Source organism: Tachysurus fulvidraco, chromosome 9 (genome assembly GCF_022655615.1).
Source record: "Tachysurus fulvidraco isolate hzauxx_2018 chromosome 9, HZAU_PFXX_2.0, whole genome shotgun sequence".
Lineage (NCBI taxonomy): Eukaryota > Metazoa > Chordata > Actinopteri > Siluriformes > Bagridae > Tachysurus > Tachysurus fulvidraco.
In genome coordinates this window covers 16,947,545-16,964,001 of record NC_062526.1, presented here as the reverse complement: position 1 = coordinate 16,964,001, position 16,457 = coordinate 16,947,545, and the positions used below count along the sequence as shown (strand labels likewise).

General features: G+C 38.6%; 3 protein-coding genes and 1 pseudogene across 4 annotated transcripts in view; all 4 read left to right on the top strand.

Annotated features, from left to right (window-relative positions):
- LOC125145425 (polyubiquitin-like) overlaps positions 1-8,030 on the top strand; it is a 30,298-nt gene extending 22,268 nt beyond the window's left edge. The window contains exons 1-2 of one of the 2 annotated variants that reach the window (XM_047818088.1): positions 4,210-4,306; positions 6,599-8,030. In XM_047818088.1, the coding sequence (XP_047674044.1) occupies positions 6,619-7,092 (474 nt within the window). In that variant the 5' untranslated portion in view covers positions 4,210-4,306; positions 6,599-6,618 and the 3' untranslated portion in view covers positions 7,093-8,030. Of the gene's footprint in view, positions 1-4,209; positions 4,307-6,598 lie in introns of those variants that run through there. The other variant, XM_047818089.1, reaches the window with a different exon arrangement.
- The window catches only part of LOC113638717 (polyubiquitin-like), a 58,906-nt gene that overhangs the window by 14,707 nt on the left and 27,742 nt on the right, over positions 1-16,457 (top strand). The gene's annotated exons all lie outside the window — the stretch shown is intronic.
- Positions 4,181-16,457, top strand: part of LOC113638685 (polyubiquitin-like) — a 51,133-nt gene continuing 38,856 nt past the window's right edge. Inside the window, exon 1 of the mRNA XM_047818086.1 lies at positions 4,181-4,306. The gene's annotated coding sequence lies outside the window, so the exon portion shown is untranslated. The remainder of the gene's footprint in view (positions 4,307-16,457) is intronic.
- Positions 8,349-15,465, top strand: LOC125145427 (annotated as a pseudogene).

Here is a 16,457-nt window from a genome sequence, read left to right as displayed (position 1 = left end):
GTCTTCAACCGCCGCTTGAAAATAGCCAGTGACTCGGCTGTCCGGACCTCTATGGGAAGTTCATTCCACCACCTTGGTGCCAGTACAGAGAAGAGTCTTGTAGTATACTTGCCTCTTACCCTGAGAGATGGTGGAACCAATCGAGCAGTGCTGGTAGATCGGAGGTTACGGGGTGCCGTGCGAGGAATGATGAGGGCTTTGAGGTAAGAGGGAGCTGGTCCATTTTTGTCTTTGTAGGCCAGCATCAGTGTTTTGAACCGGATGCGTGCAGCTACCGGAAGCCAGTGGAGGGATCGCAGCAGCGGGGTGGTATGCGAGAACTTTGGCAGGTTGAAAACAAGCCGGGCAGCTGCACTTTGGATCATTTGCAGAGGACGGATTGCGTTCATAGGTAGACCTGCCAGCAGTGCATTGCAGTAATCCAGTCTAGAAATGACAAGAGACTGAACAAGTACCTGGGCAGTCTGTGTGGACAAAAATGGCCGAATCCTTCTAATGTTGTAGAGAAGAAACCGACATGAGCGAGTCACATTTGCAACATGAGAGGAAAAGGACAGTTGATTGTCCATGGTTACCCCAAGGTTGCGAGCTGTGGCTGAAGGGGAGATCATATCGTTGTGCAAGGATATAGCAAGATCGTGACCTGGGGATGAATCACCTGGGATGAACAGCAGTTCAGTTTTGCTAGGATTGAGCTTTAACTGATGAGCAGTCATCCATGATGAAATTTCTGCCAGACATGCTGAGATCCGGTCAGAAGCTGTGGCATCTGAGGGTGGGAAAGAGAAGATAAGTTGTGTATCATCAGCATAGCAGTGGTAAGAGAACCCATGTGATGAAATAACTTCACCAAGAGAGTGAGTATACAAGGAGAAAAGAAGAGGACCAAGTACTGAGCCCTGTGGGACGCCAGTGGAGAGTCTGCGTGGAGCAGATGTCACTCCCCTCCATGTTACTTGATATGAGCGTCCTTCCAGGTAGGAGGCAAACCATTCCCAAGCTGATCCGCAAATCCCAAGACTCTTGAGGGAGGATAAGAGAGTCTTGTGGTTGACCGTATCAAACGCTGCTGAAAGGTCAAGGAGGATAAGGACGGATGATAGTTTGGCTGATCTAGCAGTATGTAGCTTCTCAGAGACATCCAAAAGGGCTGTCTCTGTAGAGTGAGCTGCTTTAAAGCCAAACTGTTTGGGATCTTGGAGGTTGTTCTGTGAGAGATAGACAGACAGTTGATTATAGACAATGCGTTCAAGAATTTTTGAAAGAAATGAGAGAAGTGATACCGGTCTGTAGTTACTGATGTCTGATGGATCCAGAGCAGGTTTCTTTAGGATGGGAATAACCCTTGCTCTCTTGAAAGTAGTTGGTACCTGACCAGATGCTATGGATCTATTGACGATAGTGGAAATGAAGGGCAAGAGGTCTTGTGAGATGGTCTGGAGCATAGTGGTAGGGAGTGGATCCAATGGGCAGGTGGTAGGATTGCAGGACTGGATGAGTTGTAAAATCTCTTCTGCTGCCACAGTTGAAAAATGTGACGACGAAGTTGTAGGGGAATGCATACTCTGAGATGTAAGTGCAGTCGGGGCTGAAGTGAAGGTCCGGCAGATTTCCTCAATCTTCTCCTGGTAGAAAGAAGCAAAGTCTTCTGCAGTCAGGGAGGATGAAGAAGGTGGAGCCAGGGGGTTGAGCAGAGAAGAGATGATGTTGTGGAATTTCCGAGGGTCATGTGAGGAAGCTTCAAGCTTTTCCTTGTAGAAGGAAGTCTTGGCAGAAGTCACATCTGAGGAGAACTTGACAAGAAGTGTTCTGTAAAAATCAAGATCTGCATCAAGTTGTGATTTCTTCCACTTTCTTTCTGATGATCTTAGCTCTCTTCGATTGTTGCGCAGCACATCTGAAAGCCAAGGAGCAAAAGAAGAAGTTTTCTTGGGTTTAGTGAACATAGGGCAGAGGGAGTCCATAGTTGAGGAAAGAGATGAGAGGAAAGTATCTGTGGCTGAGTCTAAGGGTAGTGAGGAAAAAGACTTAGCATCAGGAAGGGAAGAAAGAGTGCCAGAAGCTACAGATGAAGGTGAGACAGAGTGAAGGTTGCGGCGAGTAAGAGCAAGGGGGTGAGAGGTAGTTTTAGGTAGGATAGGTAGAGTGATGGTGAAGGATACCAGGTGATGATCAGAGACGTGGAGTGGGGTAGCAGTCACATCTGTAGCTGGAGAAGGACGGGTGAAAACCAGGTCCAGGACATTGCCTCCTTTGTGTGTGGGGATGTAGCTGTTGATTGTGAGGGAGAAAGAGTCGAGAAGAGACAGGAGGGAAGAAGAATGTAGCTTGTCAGAGGGGAGGTTGAAGTCACAAAGCACTGTCAGGGGGGAGCTATCAGAAGGGAAAGCACTAAGCAGTGAGTCCATTTCTTCCAGGAAGTTTCCTAGGGGACCAGGAGGGCGGTAGACAACAATGATAACAAGGTTGATAGGAGAGGTAACTGAAATGGCATGAAATTCAAAAGAAGAGATGGTTAAATTACAGAAGAGTAGAGGTTTAAAGCACCATTTCTTTGACAACAATAAACCTGTACCCCCACCCCTGCCTGTTTCTCGTGGTGAGTGAGAGAAAGCATAGGCGGAGGATAAAGCAGCTGGTGTAGCAGAGTTCTGTGGGGATATCCAGGTTTCTGTTAGAGCAAGAAAATCAAAGGAGTAATGGGAAGTTAAAGCAGAGATAAAATCAGCTTTCTTTACCGCAGACTGACAATTCCAGAGTCCACCTACCACTACTGTTTGAGACTTACACAACAGAGGAGGGTAGATGAGGTTATTGGGATTGTGACCTCTGTTCTGTGGATGAGAGTGTCTGCGAGAGTAGGCCTTGAGTACAGAGATGGGTTTAAGGCACATATTTGTAGTCAAACAAGAGTGAGAATTGAGGTATGGTAGAATATATCAAGACAGTACTAGACACTAATGTTAGAGAGAGAGAGAGCTACTAACAAACCGCTACAGACGCTAGCGCTAACACGATTCAAATCACACTACTCTAGAACAAAGTGAGTTAAGCAGATAGTATACAAAAGACAGGAACCTACTTTACCAGAAGACAATATAATCAAATGTAGAGAGTTAAAGCACACTGAAGAGTAGGCTGGTTCACCTTCAATTTAAATAGGTAAGCCCTGCCCCCAATTCACACCTTAAGGGAGACTGAAACTACTCCTGATTAATCAGCTGAGAGAACAACAAAAACCAACACTATAAAAATCAACAATGCTATAGAATATAACACGATTCAAATCACACTACTCTAGAACAAAGTGAGTTAAGCAGATAGTATACAAAAGACAGGAACCTACTTTACCAGAAGACAATATAATCAAATGTAGAGAGTTAAAGCACATAATTATGACTTTGCAGTATTATTCACTAATCTCACAGTTACCAGAAATAATTGTCTGACCTTTAGGCAGTTTTGTTTCGCAGTAATATGAACTGACACACCTGTGAAAGATTACCTGACAATAAATGGGTCATTAACATGAAGAATGTTTTTAAGAATAGATCGACATGATGCCAAAAGCTATGCATGTTTACTACTGTTACTTACCCTGATTGTAAGTAAATATCTCTAGATATGAACAGATGAAGTGCTGCTAGGGGTCAGATTTTCATGTATAATGTACATATAATAACAAAATACATATATTCAGATATAAGTGATGTTATCATTTAAATATAGTTAGTACACTAACATGCAACTATATGATTAACTTTTTAATAATGTCTATGCAGGGCTGGATATTATTATTATTATTATTATTATTATTATTATTATTATTATTATTATTATTATTATTATTATTATTAAGATTATTATTGATGTTGTTGTTGTTGCTGTAAACAAAAAGTGGATAACTTTTATTATATTCAAAAATGAAGATTAAAACGTGTACATAAATAGTGAAAATAACATTTATTATTTAGTTCAGTCTGAGGTACAAAGAAACGTCCAGATAATGAACAACAGAAAGTGTTTTGTTTATGTTTCTGCCTCTGATGATGTCCGGAAATCGAAAGTGAGAATCTGCATTAAACCTCGGAAAGCAAAACCTAACGGAGGGCGGGCTGTGCTTCTCTTCTATTGGTTAGAGACATGTGCACTCGCTCATTTCCCATTGGTCGTCATGCTGATAATGGGCGTGTCTGTTAGACTATATTAGGACCCGCGGTCAGCTGTAGGGAGCGTTGTCTGGGTTTGTATCTGATGCTCGAGGAGAAAAAGACATTTGAGGACAAATACATCACCTGTAAAGGAGGTAAGTTTAACTTGGTTTCAAATATTGTACTTTTAAATAATATGCGCGGTTCACAATGCGAGCAGCTGAATAAACTTATTAAGATGGCAAATGATCATTATTAAAATATGAAGGAAAAAGTTTTCTGAATGTTTGGTGAGCTGAAGGTAAAAAATGTAATAGAAGGTTATAACTATCATTAATATCAAAAGTGTCTTTTGTTCCTTTTCAGTAACTGTAGCTTTCCTTGTCACTGGGTGATGTGGTTATCTTCTGATTGTATATAAAAATTCACTTGGAAATATAGATTTAATGCACCATAACATATTTATGGTACATCATTTAAGTGTAATTATCTTTTAGAGCCACATCATATATACAACGTTCACGCTGGTGATAAAAAGTGTACACTTGAGAGTACCATTCGGGTTCCAGCCTCAAATGTACATGATATAGCTGTAAACTCTGCTGGCAAACATTTTACATCCACAGTCACTTTACTTGATTGATCTAGTTACATGTTTCATTACTTCCATGTTCAAAATACACTAATTTAAAATTTATATAATTTATAATATATATAGGGATGTGGTAATTAATTCATGTGGTTAGTGTTATGGGGGCAGTGCACTGTAAAAAATGATGTGTTGGATATACTTAAAATATGTATGCACCATTTTTGCATCACACTTTTTAAGTAAACCCAACTTGGAAAAAAATTACTTAAAATTAACAAGAAAACCGTTGTTATATGTACTTAAATTTTTGGGTACACACAACATTGTTTATTTAAAAATATATGTAACATGATAGAATCTACTAAGTAATTGCAAGTTAAGTTATCTTAAAATTTAAGCTCATTTGTGTTAAAAAAAGACAATTAACTGATTTGAACCAATGTAAAATTTTAACTTATTGTAGATTATCACCTATTGGTCTGCATATTGAACTGCTGCTTTAATGGGTTAAACACAGAGCACAAATTCCCAGTACAGGTATGGGTCACCATATGTCACTTCACTAAAATAAATTACACATGCAAATCACACAAAATAAAGCATTTCACTTTATTTTTTTGAAACAGGCTGCAATGCAATGGTGAAGCCTAAAACCACACATCATGAATGTACAACAAATGTGTCACATTAACAAATGAAAGATCACTTCCAACAGGACACTTCCTTCATGCTGCCCCTTTGCAACACTTTCTTGCTCTGAACTAGAAGGAGAAAAAAAACAGTTTTATATTTAGTATGAATAGGCTAGACATTGCAGTGTCTTACTAACATAGACTTTTTCAGTAAAGGATTGTATATACTAAAATGACCTAATATTACACGGACCAGGGCGGGAACAGAATTATCTTAATGCAAACGTGCCAACGCAATGCATGGTCATATTCCTCTGAAATAAACAAATTAAGCACTAGAACATTCATTCGATGGAGTCACACTGTTTTTGCTAGTCGCACAATAGCGTGCACACTCGTTCCTCCTTATTTGTACAAATAGCTTATTTGTACAAACTAGACTTTCATAAGTATTTATGTAACACATTTCTAATTGTTGAAGCTAAATTCGTAGCAATTCAGAAATTTAATTAAAAAAAGTTTTTCTTGACCACAAACGCATTAACACAAATAAACGAATGTACATTAAAACGACAAATCTTACCTCTTTTCAGCGTCTTTGCCTCTTTGCGTTTCAGAAAATATCTTCACCTAACACTACATACAAGTGTTTATTAATGTCAAAACCTCAAAATCAAATATTTTGCTTAGTTTATAGAAAGTTAAGCTTACCTCTTCCCACCGTCTTCACATGTGCATCACCAGATGGATCCAGTTTTTTCCAGATTTGCATATCACGTGGCCCAGTCATATACTTAAAATATTATGTTATAATACTTATAACATATAATTACTTAAGATGTAATTACTTTTGATACAATTTTAATACTAGTTGACGTGACTTATGTTTTTTCATTATATTTAGGCATACACTTAGGTTCACCTTGTAACTTATATATTTATGTTACAGACACTATATATGCTAAGTAGAGGTTGAAAAGTTAAAATTACTTTGATATTTGTGTTTAGTTTATTTATTTTTATAAGTAATGGTTGTTCAGCCAACGAATCGTTTTTTAGAGTGTGGTGGCTCAACTGGTTAAGGCTCTGGGTTGTTGATCAGAGGATCGGGGTTCAAGCAAGGCCCTCAACCCTCCCTTCTCCAGGGGCGCTGTATCATAGCTGCCCCTGCACTCTGACCCCAATGACACTAATCTGTTTTTTTTTTTTTTTTTTTTGCAAAGATCATTAAAAAGAAGATATTATGGAGCTCATCATCAAAGTCCTGAGTGGGGAAACAAAGACCGTGCAAGTGAATCCAGGTGACACGATTGGTGCACTCAAGCAAAAAGTTGCCCAAATCTTTAATGCAAGACCTTCACGGCTGAAGCTTTCTGTCACCAATGGGTGTGTCGTGCAGCTGGACAATGACCAGGAGACTGTGAGCAGTTATGGTCTGAGTTCAGGGGCCACGGTGATGCTGCTGATCTCCATGACTCCCGTGCCGCTTCAGGTGTTTGTGAAGAATGAGAAGGGACAGATGAAGACATATGACATCACTGACGATGAAACTGTTGATCAGTTGATGAAAAAGGTTCACCAAAATGGAGGAGCACCAGAGGACCAGCAGCGGCTGATCTACAGCGGTCGACAGCTCGAATCTGGCAGGAAGCTGCAGGATTACGGCATTGTTTCTGGAAGCACCATTCATATGACCCTCCGTTTGCGTGGAGGCTGATGGGACAGAAACACTTGGAGATCATTTTAGCCTAAAAAAAATTTAATGTGATTCCTTTTGTAATGTCTGTTACTTTCTAATTGCACTAAATTGGTTCTCCTTTTCAGATAATTTTTTTCTGCAGTATTCTTTCTTATTCCAGTATCCAACTTTCCAATATTCATTCAATTGTATTACATTTGCTTGCTTCAACAGTTACATTTTTGCGTTTGGAATATTTAATTAGCACATAGTAGAAATAATTTAAGAATAATGTAAAAAAAATATATATATTTTTTAATTTTTGTGTAATTGCTATCTGGGCAAACACTCGGCTGTTAAAGGATTACAGTAAAATGTGATACAATAACTGATTTTAAATTGTTAATTACTTGCTGTAATACTATAAAAGATTAAATTAAGTGTGATAGTTTATTTTGTTATGGGTCTTGTAAGTGAATTAATTTATTTTCAATTTAAATACCTATATTTATTAAAATGTCTGAATTGCTTTGCCTTGATTTTTTTTGTTAAAGCTCTGGCAGTGACACAAGATAGATATTAGTTATAAAATTAGAATAGTAATGTTAATAAGCTGATTATAACTTATATATTTATGTAATATAAGATTATATTATTACATTACATATTATAGCAATATGTTCCATTATAGTTATAACTAGTTACACTCTTACATTAGTTTACATATACTTTATTTTCTTTATCTAGAAACCTTATAAAGTCCAGGTTTATTACTCAGTGACATGAAACTAACAGTAAGTACAGAATAATAAGACATACCAATGTGTCCTAGTAAGTAAAAGTTTAATCACCACAAGTTTAACAAACAGAAATCTCAGGAATTTTGAATTTTTTTCTGAATCGGAATTTCTGTAAAACTGTTTGCAGATTCTGTTGATTGTCAAAAGTGCCATACAAATAAAAATAAAATAAATCAAGCTGAATTGAATTTTAACAACAGTACATATTCATAGTGATGTTTTAATTAAAATATAGAACCCAGCTACATGTTTATATTGGTCTATATGAGCAAACATTAAAATGTCTTAACAATTTGTGGCTATATTAACATATTACATTAACAATAAATGTATTGTTTTATATAAACCAAAAGCTTGGACTGACACTAAATAAACCAGGAGCCAACCTTGATGTTGCAACATGTAATTTTCCTGCTTACAACAGGAAACTTGCTTTATCAACTCGAAACTTGGTGTAGTCTTCTCAACTGCCAGTGCATTTCATGTTTACAGAGTTAAGTCAAGTCAACTTGGCTCCTCACACTGTGAAGAGTTTAAATTTAAATGAGTTTATAGCAGTGTCGGCTTTAGATCAGTAAATATACACACACTGTACTTGGTTAAATCTATAACACTGACCACACTAATCACTGTTTTGAGCAGATAATCATCATCATTTGACTTATCACTTATGTTAGCTGACTTGCTAGTTGCTAAGCTACCTGCTATTGCCTGATATTGTAGCTTTGATGAGAATTGTCTACAAAATGTTGACGTAGGAAAGAATTAATAGACATCAAGGCTTAACATAATAAAAATATCCTATTTGTTTGCTCTGACATAGTTTTTAAGAAACTTACCTAAAAATGTTGTTATAGCGATATATATTAGACCTCAGTATCACCACCAAAAACACACCATTTAAAACAACATTGTTTCTGTCTCATAAAAACTTATTGTGATGATTTATGTATTCATGCATAAAAGCATTATGCTGTTATTGTCCTTGTAACTTCAGTACAAAATTTAAAATTTAATTTCAACATTTCAAAATTGAAAACACAGGTCATTAAGAAGTGGATATGATGAAGCTCATCATCAATGTCCTGAGTGGGGAAACGTGAACCCAACTGCCACAATTGGTGAACATAAGCAACAAACTGCCCCAATTTTTAAAGCAAAACCTTCACAGCTGAAGCTTTCTTTTACCAGTGGATGAAACCTACAGCTGGATCATGACCAGAAGATGGTATGAGAACGAGGTCCGAGTTCAGGATCCACTGTGATGATCATCACGAGCGCCATAGAGATTCACTTTCTTCACAAAGTCCCAGTTATAATGGATTTCTCTGAAATGGAAACGGAGCCTGGGATGTGGGAGTATAAATAAACCATCTGAATAAAAGAAGGTGTTTAGGTCCTGGTTAAAGGAGTTTAACACTCGTTTAAATAGACAAAATCGATATCTGTAACAAAAGAGAGCAGCCTGGAATCAACAAACAAAGTGTGCTTTAACTCTCTACATTTGATTATATTGTCTTCTGGTAAAGTAGGTTCCTGTCTTTTGTATACTATCTGCTTAACTCACTTTGTTCTAGAGTAGTGTGATTTGAATTGTGTTATATTCTATACCATTGTTGATTTTTATAGTGTTGGTCTTTGTTGTTCTCTCAGCTGATTAATCAGGAGCAGTTTCAGTCTCCCTTAAGGTGTGAATTGGTGGCAGGACATACCTATTTAAATTGAAGGTTCTCCGCTACAGACGCTAGCGTCTGTAGAGGTTTGTCAGAATCTCTCTCTAACATTAGTGTCTAGTACTGTTTGATATATTCTACCATACTCTAATTCTCACACTTGTTTGACTACAAATATGTGCATTAAACCCATCTCTGTACTCAAGGCCTACTCTCGCAGACGCTCTCATCCACAGAGCAGAGGTCACAATCCCAGTAACCTCATCTACCCTCCTCTGTTGTGTAAGTCTCAAACAGTAGTGGTAGGTGGGTTCTGGAATTGTCAGTCTGCTGTAAAGAAAGCTGATTTTATCTCTGCTTTAACTTCCCATTACTCCTTTGATTTTCTTGCTCTAACAGAAACCTGGATATCCCCACAGAACACTGCTACAGCAGCTGCTTTATCCTCTGCCTATGCTTTCTCTCACTCACCTTGAGAAACAGGGGTGGTGGTACAGGTTTATTGTTGTCAAAGAAATGGTGCTTTACACCTCTACTCTTCTCTCATTTAACCATCTCTTCTTTTGAATTCCATGCCATTTCCGTTACCTCTCCTATCAACCTTGTTATCATTGTTGTCTACCGCCCTCCTGGTCACCTAGGAGACTTCCTGGAAGAAATGGACTCACTGCTTAGTGCTTTCCCTTCTGATAGCTCCCCACTGACAGTGCTTGGTGACTTCAACCTCCCCTCTGACAAGCTACATTCTTCTTCCCTCCTGTCTCTTATTGACTCTTTCTCCCTCACACTCAACAGCTACATCCCCACACACAAAGGAGGCAATGTCCTGGACCTGGTTTTCACCCATCCTTCTCCAGCTACAGACGTGACTGCTACCCCACTACACGTCTCTGATCATCACCTGGTATCCTTCACCATCACTCTACCTATCCTACCTAAAACTACCTCTCACCCCCTTGCTCTTACTCGCCGCAACCTTCACTCTGTCTCCCCTTCATCTGTAGCTTCTGGCACTCTTTCTTCCCTTCCTGATACCGAGTCTTTTTCCTCACTACCCTTGGACTCAGCCACAGATTCTTTCCTCTCATCTCTTTCCTCAACAATGGACTTCCTCTGCCCTATGTTCACTAAACCCAAGAAAACTTCTTCTTCTGCTCCTTGGCTTTCAGATGTGCTGCGCAACAATCGAAGAGAGCTAAGATCATCAGAGAGAAAGTGGAAGAAATCATAACTTGATGCAGATCTTGATTTTTACAGAACACTTCTTGTCAAGTTCTCCTCAGATGTGACTTCTGCCAAGACTTCCTTCTACAAGGAAAAGCTTGAAGCTTCCTCACATGACCCTCAAAAATTCCACAACATCATCTCTTCTCTGCTCAACCCCCCGGCTCCACCTTCTTCATCCTCCCTGACTGCAGTAGACTTTGCTTCTTTCTACCAGGAGAAGATTGAGGAAATCTGCCGGACCTTCACTTCAGCCCCGACTGCACTTACATCTCAGAGTATGCATTCCCCTACACCTTCGTTGTCACATTTCTCAACTGTGGCAGCAGAAGAGATTTTACAACTCATCCAGTCCTGCAATCCTACCACCTGCCCATTGGATCCACTCCCTAACACTATGCTCCAGACCATCTCACAAGACCTCTTGCCCTTCATTTCCACTATCGTCAATAGATCCATAGCATCTGGTCAGGTACCAACTACTTTCAAGAGAGCAAGGGTTATTCCCATCCTAAAGAAACCTGCTCTGGATCCATCAGACATCAGTAACTACAGACCGGTATCACTTCTCTCATTTCTTTCAAAAATTCTTGAACGCATTGTCTATAATCAACTGTCTGTCTATCTCTCACAGAACAACCTCCAAGATCCCAACCAATCTGGCTTTAAAGCAGCTCACTCTACAGAGACAGCCCTTTTGGATGTCTCTGAGAAGCTACATACTGCTAGATCAGCCAAACTGTCATCCGTCCTTATCCTCCTTGACCTTTCAGCAGCGTTTGATACAGTCAACCACAAGACTCTCTTATCCACCCTCAAGAGTCAGGGGTTTGCGGATCAGCTTGGGAATGGTTTGCCTCCTACCTGGAAGGACGCTCATATCAGGTAACATGGAGGGGAGTGACATCTGCTCCACGCAGACTCTCCACTGGCGTCCCACAGGGCTCAGTACTTGGTCCTCTTCTTTTCTCCCTGTATACTCACTCTCTTGGGGAAGTTATTTCATCACATGGGTTCTCTTACCACTGCTATGCTGATGATACACAACTTATCTTCTCTTTCCCACCCTCAGATGCCACAGCTTCTGACCGGATCTCAGCATGTCTGGCAGAAATTTCATCATGGATGACTGCTCATCAGTTAAAGCTCAATCCTAGCAAAACTGAACTGCTGTTCATCCCAGGTGATTCATCCCCAGGTCACGATCTTGCTATATCCTTGCACAACGATATGATCTCCCCTTCAGCCACAGCTCGCAACCTTGGGGTAACCATGGACAATCAACTGTCCTTTTCCTCTCATGTTGCTAATGTGACTCGCTCATGTCGGTTTCTTCTATACAACATTAGAAGGATTCGGCCATTTTTGTCCACACAGACTGCTCAGGTACTTGTTCAGTCTCTTATCATTTCTAGACTGGATTACTGCAACGCACTGCTGGCAGGTCTACCTATGAATGCAATCCGTCCAACCTGCCAAAGTTCTCGCATACCACCCCGCTGCTGCGATCCCTCCACTGGCTTACAGTAGCTGCACGCATCCGATTCAAAACACTGATGCTGGCCTACAAAGCCAAAAATGGACCAGCTCCCTCTTACCTCAAAGCCCTCATCATTCCGCGCACTGCACCTCGCAACCTCCGATCTACCAGCACTGCTCGACTGGTTCCACCATCTCTCAGGGTAAGAGGCAAGTATACTACAAGACTCTTCTCTGTTCTGGCACCAAGGTGGTGGAATGAACTTTCCCTAGAGGTCCGGACAGCTGAGTCACTGGCTATTTTCAAGCGGCGGTTGAAGATCTACTTATTCAGGAAACACTTCAACTAGCACTTCTTTCCTTATCTTTTGAATTTAAATACTAAAAAAAATTTAATTTAATTAAATAAAAAAAAAAAACTTTGACACTTTTTCATTAACTTTGAACAAATGTTTTAAACTCATGTTATCTTAAGTATGTAACCTAGTGAACAAGCATTAATGTATTCAATGTTAGAGATTTAAGCACTTATGTATGTCGCTCTGGATAAGGGCATCTGCCAAATGCTGTAAATGTAAATGTAAATGTAAACCCCACCCATAAAAACAGCTGAAATTGTCAGATAACTTCAGTACACCAAGTAATACTAGTAATATAAGTCCAGCACCACGTACAGTAATAAACTAAATACATATAATTATCTGAAAAAAAATCACCAGTATATACATTTGTGTGTAGTATATTTATATACTGTATGTGGAACATTCCAGAAGGTGTGGTACGAGGAGATTAGCTGACTTTCCTCGAGCCTTCACTTTACTCACGTCATTCCAATTATAATTAATTTATTTTCCCTTAAACTGAAACTTTTAATTCCTGCACCAAAGCACAGGAAACTTTCCGGAATTTTTTTTTATTTTCAAAGGTTTTACTTACATAAGGATGCTGAATGGAAACAGAAAGTGACTATGAAGCTGAAAACAAATCCTAGCCAAAGGGACGGGGTCTAATTTCATTCTGCTAGCTCATCTATATCTCCCATTGGTTAACTTGTAGATAAGGGGCGTGACTGTGGATCTGATCCCTGCTATTAGATTGCGGTCCTCTCTGGAAATGAGCCTCAGTTGGGTTTGGTTCTGAAAAAGGAAACAGAGCACATAAGTGCATCATTTACTCAAAGGCATGTTATTCTTAATATCTTAAATTATGTGTACTTGAAAAATAAATAGAAATTCTACAAATGTTAAATATGTATTTTTTAGACAAATTTAGACAAGTCACTAATGCAAAGTAAAAGACAGTAAAGCTGACTGACTTTTATTTGTGTGTTCAATAATAATTTATTATTAATTTAATGGTTTTATAGAACAAAATAGTTATATTAAAATAATTTTATAGGTTGTATAGATGCTTGGAGAGTGTTCTGTTTCTTCTGTTTAATGTTGATAAATCTAATTCTAATCTAATAAAAAGTAAAGACTTAGCTTAACATCACAATAATTATTATTATTTTAAATGCATACATAAAAATATAGAACTATTTGTGCAATGCTAAACAGTGCTAATAATCTTCCATTACTTGTTATTTGCATCTGTCTCATAGCTTCAGTAAAAAGATCATGAAACTATATTTCAGGCTTATTGATGATATGTCAAGTAGAATATTATAATATATTTTATTTTACACACAGGTCATCAATAGGGGAAAACAATGGAACTCATCATCAAAGACAGCGCAGCTTGTGAATGTGCTGCCAAGTACCACCATTGGTGAACTGAAGCAGCATATTGCCCCTCACTTTGTGGCAAGAGCCTCACGCCTGAAGCTTTCAGCCCTCAGTGGTCAGATCCTGGACAAAGACCAGATGACCGTGAGCCAATACAGTCTGAGTTCAGGATCCACCGTGATGCTCCTGATCTCCACAAGCCCCGTGCCCTTTCAGGTGTTTGTGAAGAATAAGAAGGGACAGATGAGAACATACGACATAACTGATGAAGTAACCGTTGATCAGTTGATGACGAATATCTACCAGAGGGAGCGAACACCAGTGGACCAGCAGCGGCTGATCTACAATGGCCAACAGCTCCAGTGTGGCAATAAACTGCAGGATTATGGCATTGGTCCAGAAACCAATGGACCAACAGTACCATTTATATGACCCTCCGTCTGCGTGGAGGCTGATGAGACAAAAAAACACCTGGACATCATTTTTGTCCTATTTAATGGTCAAATTTATTTATTGATTTATTTATTGTTATTATTTATTATTTAATGACACCTGTATCAGAAGTCATTATTTAATGACACCTGTATCAGAAGTTTTTTATTGAACATTTAGGAACGTACACAATTTTTAGAATATGTTATTTTTTGTTTTGGTCAGCACATAAAGACACAGTTACTTGTTTCTGGTAATAATGACAAATAAAATAAAATTAATATAAAATCACAAATTACAGGGGGGGGGGGGGGTGGAGGGACTAATGGCTAGAGAGTCTTACTCCTAACCCTAAGCTTGGGAGTTCGAGTCTTGGGCTGGCCACAGCTGAGGTGCCCCTGAGCAAGTCACTGAACCCCAGAATCTGCTCTAGAACATCTTCAGTCCCCAATCAGAAAGGCAAGATGAATTACAGGAAGTCACACAGAGTTTGTTGTGAACAAAATAATCAGGAATAATGATAAACTTTTTTGGGTGCTGGGTTGGTCTAAAGGGGAATGAGGAGGATGACCATCTGAAATCACCAGAAAGGTGTCAGTGAATAAAACAGAGGTCATGAGATAATGCAATTAAAGGTATATACTTGTTCAGGAATATGTCATTGTAGAGAGAATTAAATGCAGAAATAAGAAAAAATTTTATTGTTACGTATGAATGCATATTGGGCATTCAGCATTAAAACAAAGTCTGCACAAAACAGAGAAACCTGAAACGTAACGGTGTTGAATGTGGACACCCATAAACAGTTGTACATATCCTTCTGGACTGTGGTGCATATAAATACAGTACCAGACCAATCAAGAATATTTGAATATATGAATATGTATATATTTAATTGATAAAATATCAAATATTCTTAAAGTCAGTTCCAAAATTAGTTATTCAATACATATGACTTGTGATTTTTGTGCATGAAATATTTTTTTAAATATTTTTGTAAGTGTGTTGATATATGATGTGGTCTTATAAACTTAATAGAATGGGGCATAGAAGCCTTTATTATCACCACATATACATTACAGCACAGTGGAATTCTTTTCTTCACATACCCAACTGAGGAGGTTGGGGTCAGCGTGCAGGGGCAGCTATGATACAGAGCCCCTGGAGCAGGGAGGGTCGAGGGCCTTGCTCAAGGGCGAATAATTCAGGGCTTGAATCGGACTGAAGAGATTTAATCACTGTAGCAATTAATTACTGGTTAACTGATGGGACATGAAAAAAAAGATATCTCATACCTTACTGTAAAAAAAGCTTTACTGAAGCAGCAGAGTGAATCCTTGTTGCAGACCGAACTAACAAATACTGGGAAGAAATGTAACCTGTAGCTTAGCAGAAAAACTCGAGCAAAAGCTACACAGAAATAACAATAGACTGACTTGATTTTAATAAGAACACAAGTTTAGGAGAATCTTTTGCGTTACCTGCTAGTCTTTTGGTTCTAAGAAAAAGATAAATAGCCAAAAGAAGTATATCAATCTTATAAAAAACCTGAACCTCCACTAGGTGTTGTAGCCTGATTACCTTTAGCTTACCACTGCTTACTGCACTGTCATTATTCCTGAAGCGTTTCGTTGCATCTCTCTGATACTTGTAGAGTTTAGAGTATGAAATATCAATATAATATGTTTAAATACTTTCTACTTTACCGTAGAGCTACTCCAACTAACACTACCCTCTTACTGTCGTAACGGTTTTGAATGGCTCCATATCCTTCATAGTTGGAAAATCTGGATTTTACCTAAGATAAAAGCCAAAATAAACTATAATAACTGAAGGAAATTTAAATAGTATCTCTAGATACTTGATATGTATCTAAAGAAATATGAAGAAAATTTTTAAAAATCCATCCTTGTTTATCTAGAGATCATTGATATTGTAGGTATAACATTTTGTATTTTGTTTCACATATAAGAGAAATGTCTTCAGATAACATGATTTTTGTCATGGCACTTTTGGTAAAGCTATTTTTTTCCTGTTTTGTTCTACAGCCTACTAAAGTCTCTCTGGAC